This window comes from Staurois parvus, unplaced genomic scaffold (assembly GCF_062004578.1).
Source record: "Staurois parvus isolate SC_StPar_1 unplaced genomic scaffold, SC_StPar_1.0 ptg000232l, whole genome shotgun sequence".
Taxonomy (NCBI): Eukaryota; Metazoa; Chordata; class Amphibia; order Anura; family Ranidae; genus Staurois; species Staurois parvus.
In genome coordinates this window covers 4,906,967-4,914,310 of record NW_028318028.1, presented here as the reverse complement: position 1 = coordinate 4,914,310, position 7,344 = coordinate 4,906,967, and the positions used below count along the sequence as shown (strand labels likewise).

The 7,344-nt window shown below is 38.1% G+C and overlaps 1 protein-coding gene across 1 annotated transcript; it reads right to left on the bottom strand.

Moving 5' to 3' along the window:
- Positions 1-5,834: 5,834 nt before the first annotated feature.
- LOC149460269 (olfactory receptor 6C74-like) lies at positions 5,835-6,818 on the bottom strand. The gene has a single exon (XM_089679886.1). The coding sequence runs from the start codon at positions 6,816-6,818 to the stop codon at positions 5,835-5,837; it is 984 nt and encodes a 327-aa protein (XP_089536012.1).
- Positions 6,819-7,344: the final 526 nt, after the last annotated feature.

Sequence of the window (7,344 nt, the reverse complement as noted above, 5' to 3'; positions counted from 1 at the left end):
TGCAGCTTCACAGCTGGCTTCCTACTGTGCATGCACCAAGTGCACTGTGCTCTGTGAATGGGCCTGGGGGGGGGGGAACTGAGCTGGAAGTGGGAGCAGGTACTTGTCAAAACCAGGTAGTCACTGCCACATTTGGCACCTTTTGGGGGGGAGCACGGATAAGCTGAACTTCAACTTTTTGGGTGGAATTCATATAGCAGTAGGTTTGATTGTTTAACAGCTATTTGTATAGATAATGCAACACAGATGTACAGTGCTCAGCATAAATGAGTACACCCCTTTTGAAAAGCAAGATTTTATTCAATATATCAATGAGCACAAGAATAATTTGCAAAATTATGACAAAACTGAGTTTTATAGAACATTTGTTTCACTCATTACATACAGTAAAAGCAAGGTTAATAATTTAACTTAGATTACATCTCTTCAGTTTTACTCAAATTAGCTGATGCAAAAACAAATACAACCACAACAAAAACTACTACATCTAGTGTTTTGTATGACCTCCATGATTTGTAAGGACAGCACCAAGTCTTCTAGGTATGGAATGAACAAGTTGGCAACATATTGCAACATCTATCTTTTTCCATCCTTCAAGGACGACCTCTTTTAGAGCCTGGATGCTGGATGGAGAGTGATGCTCAACTTACTCTTCAGAATTCTCCATAGGTGTTTGATTGGGTTCAAATCTGGTGATATACTTGGCCACTGAATCACTTTCACCCTGTTCTTCTTTAGAAATTCAATAGTGTGTGTTTGGGATCATTGTCATGTTGGAAAAGTGCACAGAGCAATGGTAGCATCTTCTCATTTAATATAGACCAGTACATCTGTGAATTCATGACACTATCAATGAAATGCAGCTCCTCGACACCAGCAGCACTCATGCAGCCCCACAGAAGGACACTGCCACCACCATGTTTCAGTGTAGGCACCATGTATTTTTCTTTGTACTCCTCACCTTTGAGGCGCCATACAATTTTGAAGCCATCAGTTAAAAAAAATGTATCTTGGTCTCATCACTCCAGAGTATATAGTCCCATAAGTCTTCTTATTTTTCAGCATGGGCCCTGGCAAATTGTAGCTGGGCTTTTTTGTGCATGGGCTTTAGGAGAGGCTTCCTTCGTGGATGACATCCATGCATGCCATTCCTCTGCAGTGTACGTTGTATTGTGTCACGGGAAACAGTCATCTTAGTTTGGCTTTCTACTTTTTTAGGTAACTGCAGTGAACTTGCATGGTGATTTTCTTGAACCCTTCTCATCAGAAGATACTCCTGTCGAGGTGTTAACTTCCATGGAAGGCCTGGATGTCTCTGTGAGATGGTTGCAGTTCCATCTTCATTACATTTTTGTATTACTTTGCTACAGTATTCTGACTGATAAGTAGAGCTTTGCTGATCTTCTTGTAGCCTTCACCTTTCTTGTGTAAAGAAATTATTTTCTTTCTCAGGCCTTGTGACATTTCTCTTCCATGTGGTGCCATTGCTGACAGCATGAAATGGGAGGGGATTCTTTGTTAAGTAACGCCCTTTTATAATCAACTGTCTGCTGGACACCTGTTTAATGAATAATTAGATTCACCTGTAGTTTAATTCTTGTTCATTAGGATTTTAAGAAAAATTAATAATAGCGCCTATGGTCAAAATTTACTAATAGTGTACCAGCTGCAAAAAATCACCATATATAAAGTGTACCAATAAATAAATAATTTGCGCTAGTAAATGTGTATAAATATATAAATATATATGAAGAAATCATCAAATCATAAGTCCAGAAAAAAATATATATATGCCAATACCACAAAAAAATATAAAAAAACTTTTAAGTGCAAAAAACTTTTGTGCAAAAAAAGTGTCTAAATATGAAAAATTTCACCAAAAAACCTTGATAATATAATGGCAGATCATCCATAAATATATCTTCAGAAACGGAAACTCTGCAACACACCGATCCTCATCGATCGAAATAACAGGATGAAGAACTTTGTAGTTAATCGAAAATCCACTTCTCCAATAGATAAAGGACCACCTTCAAACGTATCCATGGGGGGAAATGCCAAGCACTCGAGAGAAACAGAAAGACTTCATAACAGCAATCACATAAACGAGCCTGGCTACTCAGCGTTTCGTCATCGACGTCCTCACGGAGCTGATACATCCGCTCCGTGAGGACGTCGATGACGAAACGCGTAGGGCGGAGCTTGATTGATGTGACGTCATTACGTTTTTGGCTGCCAGCTACTGCGCATGTGCTGAGTAGCCAGGCTCGTTTATGTGATTGCTGTTATGCTGTTGATGCTGGTGTCGGCTGGGACACCTCTTGAGTAAGTGCAATGAGTACCTAATAAAGGAATTGGTTTTTATAATATTGCACCATGAAGTCTTTCTGTTTCTCTCGAGTGCTTGGCATTTCCCCCCATGGATACGTTTGAAGGTGGTCCTTTATCTATTGGAGAAGTGGATTTTCGATTAACTACAAAGTTTTTCATCCTGTTATTTCGATCGATGAGGATCGGTGTGTTGCAGAGTTTCCGTTTCTGAAGATATATTTATGGATGATCTGCCATTATATTATCAAGGTTTTTTGGTGAAATTTTTCATATTTAGACACTTTTTTTGCACAAAAGTTTTTTGCACTTAAAAGTTTTTTTATATTTTTTTGTGGTATTGGCATATATATATTTTTTTCTGGACTTATGATTTGATGATTTCTTCATATATATTTATATATTTATACACATTTACTAGCGCAAATTATTTATTCATTAGGATTTTGTTGTCTAAAATATGGCTTTGCTCCAAAGACTTTCATTGGGGTGTATTAATTTTTGCAACATGGTCTTGAATGAATTCATTAGGAAAAATACTTTTTTGTGTGTGCAAATTAACAAATCTTGTTTGCAATCAATGGCCGGCATTTGTGGGAGTATTTTGTAGTATAGTGTCCCATAGCAAATGTGGATTCTGAAAGGAAAGTAAAGGATTTCTGACAAATCTGTTGGGGTGTACTCATTTCTGCTGAGCACTGTATCTATTGCAATAACAAGACAATATTAGTTCACTTTGCTTTATAACATTGTAAAAATTTCCATTTGTAAAGATACCTTTTATTATAAAGTCACTTTTTTATTATTAAACAGTTAATAGGAAAAATACCCATTCAATGATTGGGGGATTTATTCCAGAGAGCTCAACCGCATGAAAAATTTTGTATTCTGTTAAAGAATAAGATTTTTTTTTCTTGCTGAATGTCCACAAGGGTTTCAATCTCATGCCATTAATGCACTTGCAAGTAATGAGAGAAACATAGTGACTGCCATTGCTGACCTAATTCTAAAATAAAAATATTTTTAGAAATCTATATTACTGTAATAATACCAGACCATACTAGAACCCTACCTCCACCTTGTTGGCGTCTGAGTTGAAGTGGAGCTCTGTGTCAGTCACTGATCCAGCGACAGGCCCACAGACCTGGTCCATCAAGAATCACTCTCAACTCATCAGTCCATAAAACCTTTTTAAAATCTGTCTTCAGATATTTATTGTCCCAGTCTTGACGTTTCGGCTGATGTGTCTTGTGCAGTGGTGGTCAGGTTTCAGCCTATCTCACCTTGGCCATTTCTCTGAGCACTGAACACCTTGTACTTCTAGGCACTCCAGGTAGATTACAGTTCTGGAATATGACAGCATTGGAGGATAATGGGTTCCTGGTATGTTCAAAATTATTTTTTCTCAAATCTTTTGCAATTAATTTGTGTCTCAAATTTTTTTTCTCAAAGTGTTTCTTGTGACCCTATTGACTATTTGCAGCACAATTTTTGGTGGGTCTTTGATCACACCCCAATATCTTAGCAATTTCAAGAGTGCTGCATCCCCCTGAACCACTTTTTACAATTTTTGACCTTTCAGAGTCATTTAAATATATTTTTTGGCCCATTTTGCCTGAGGAAAAGAAACTGCCTAATAACTATACACACCTTTTATATAGGGTGTTGATTTCATTAGGCCACACCCTTCCTCATTACACAAATACACATCACCTGATATGCTTAAATCCAATAAGCAATCAAGTTTATACAGCTTGGAGCTGGACAATATGCATACAAATGATGATTTGGTCAAAATACTCACTTGCCTAATAATTGTGCACACAGTGTAGTAGTGCCAAGGTTGCTTTTTCAGATCACATCGCACCAAACTTCATGGTATGTTTGCATGGTACTGTGGTGGCTTCACACATGCTACATTTGTGAGATGTGTTTGGAGTACCATAAAAAATAAATTAAGGATAAGTTCCCCTTTAGGACGTGTTAGGTTCATTTCACATGTGTCCGTTTACACCCTCCCACCTCCAATCCGATATGGACCACTACATAAAAAAACTGAAGGGGATCTGTCCTCCTCTGTTTAGGTGGATCAGATAGGAGGGCAGACTTGGATGTCTGTTTACACCCGACCACCCATAGAGTAGAGTGGGCTCTGTCCATGTCTGCCTCTGCATAAACTGAGCGAACACAGACGTGTCATTCTTCCAATCTGCTCTGACTAGCAGGGGATTAGCAGACAGATCCCCAACTGATCTAAACGGAGCTCCCCCATGTGAAAGGGGCCATACATGTTATAACCATATTTGGGGTGTAACATGTTCCAGCACCCCCCTCACTCCCTCTTCCCTATGACAGAGGGGCATGGGTTCCTCTTCCCTGCAGCCAATGTCACATTTAAAATTGGTGTGCTGTGCAGGGAAGTAAACAAGTCCCATCTGCCACCGTGGCAGACAGCTTGTAGTTCTTAATTAACTCAAATATGCTGATCAGCATGTCTATCCATTCTTCCTCTAGCTTTCTAACTGAAAGCCCATACAGAGGTATGAGTATAAAGCTGGAGAGAATGTGCAGGAGCCTGACATTTCTCCCCTTCTATACTGATCATGGGTGCAATGCTTTGCAAGCTCCTGTAGGAAAAAATAATAAATGCGCAAGTATTTTTTTTTTTTAAAGGTGTACTTATTCTTTAACATTAAACCTTTATCATTTTCCTTTAAGATCTGGATAATTTGGTTATTTTGAATGTCAATCATGTAAAATTAATTAATGGCATGACAAATGACAATTTTGGGATGCAAAGTGTTCCAGAAAAAAGATGTAACATCTTGCTGTGTAATAGATAATCCATCTCAAGTCATGAAAATGTGTCTGGGAACCATATAATGTAAAAGAAAAAACAACTAAATCCTGTTTTTAACATAGAATTCTGGCCTCCCATTAAAAAAACTGCTGCAGCACTAAATTATAAGTGTATCTGCTCTTACAGTTTCCTCTTTGTCCCCCTGCAATTTCCCATAAATACCTGTTGATCCTGTCAGTGACATCTACCTACTGCTACTTTCCTGTGGTGGTGTGACAACAATGCTGCACTGCTCTTGAATTCAGATCATAGTTGTTCTTTTCATGTAGGCTTTGCCTGCTTGCATCATCCCACTACAATGGGATGAAAAAAATCTTGCAGGGAGCATAGCAATCAGTATTGTCACTGCTGATTTGCAAGCATGTAGCTAGCCAATCAGCACCGGGCCACCCCTAGTTTTGCTTTGTTTAATCACAGTATGTCCTCTGTTGCTGAAAGGCTCCTACTGTAGGCTGCAGTGTCTGGGAGGGGGAGCATGTGACATAAAAATTAAGGCAGATTAGGCTCAATTAGTAGACATAAGGTAAGTTTTAAGTCTATTTTATGAGGCTTGTGAATCATGTAGTGGCTGTATTTCATGTTTGTTTGTATTGTCATCTAGGAGCCTTTAACTTTAAGGCATGTGAAAATGATAACAGGTTTAATTTCAGTTAAATGTGGAGTCGGACTTCTGTTTACATATGGTATGCGCGTGAAAATATTCAAGGTATCTTAGCTGCCTTTTAAAAGCTGACTTAACATCTTTGTTTTTGAAGCTGTAGATCAGTGGATTTAGTATAGGGAGAAGAGCTGTGTTAAAAAGGGAGAATAATTTAGTATAATCTACACTGTCCACTAGGGCATGAAACAAATATTGATATGAAAGAGTCATGTATAATAAGAGGACAACCGTGAGATGAGAAGAACAAGTGCTGAAGGCTTTCCGCCGTCCTGCACTTGAGGAGATCCTCAATATTGTCATAATAATGAAGACATAAGATGTACATTTCAGGAGAAAAGGCACAGGAAACAAAAGTACTGATGTTTCAGTTATAAGCACAACATTAAAAACAGAAGTGTCACTGCAGGAGAGCTTCATGACTTGTATGGGGTCACAGAAGAAGTGATTGATTACATTAGAGCTGTAGCAGTTGAAACCCATCAGTAACCCAGATAAGGGCGCAATTTCGAGGAAACCCAGCACCCAGCAAGCAGTGGCCAAAAGAGAACAAACTGTCCAGTTCATGACCAATGTATACCTCAGTGGATTACAAATGGCTACATAGCGGTCATAACTCATTGCAGTCAAGATCAACAATTCATCACAAGTTAAGGATCCAAAAAAATACATTTGTGTTATACAGGCAGCGTATGAAATAGAACTATTGCCAGTCACAAATGTGATGAGGATTTTGTGTAGAGTAATCGTAGAGGAAAATATGTCCAAAATTGACAGGTTACTCAGGAAGAAGTACATTGGAGACTGAAGATGGTGATCCAGGCACACAAGGAGAATAATTGCCATGTTGCCTCCAAATGTCATCAGATAAAGGAACAAAACCAAAAGGAAGATTAAAACCTGAAATTGTGAAGAGTCAGAAATCCCCTTAATAATGAAATAGACCACCACGGTACCATTTAACGTCTCCATTGTGGTATAGGTTCTCTGTAAGAAAAAGAAAGATGGTCTATATATGTGTTAGGCACGTAGAGCATTAGAAGCTAAAAAAGGCCTCCAGTGAAATTGAGTGCTGTAGATAGTAAGCTTATGGTCAGTAGTATACTATCATATACAGTATTATCAATGACTTCAAGACACCAATTCCTTTAGATTTTTTTTTTTTGCTCAGAGTGTACAGAGAACCAATTTCCAGGACATTTAAGGTACACATACACTACAAGTACATATATAGATTAAAATATCCTGTTATTAATATGTAGACTTGAATTATTATTAAAAGTATTTGAAAAAAAATCTGTGATTATATTTTACATCCTTAAATATTGCCTATAATCTATGTATTTAATATAATCTATCAATACTTAGATTCTCAATAGTTGACAATGGTCCACCAGGTAGATAAGGATTTCTCTTGAATGTAGCCCACCAGGTGGACGAAAACTTTACAACACATTTCGCAAACTAAAGTCCACTTTAGGAGAACACGAGTAAAGGA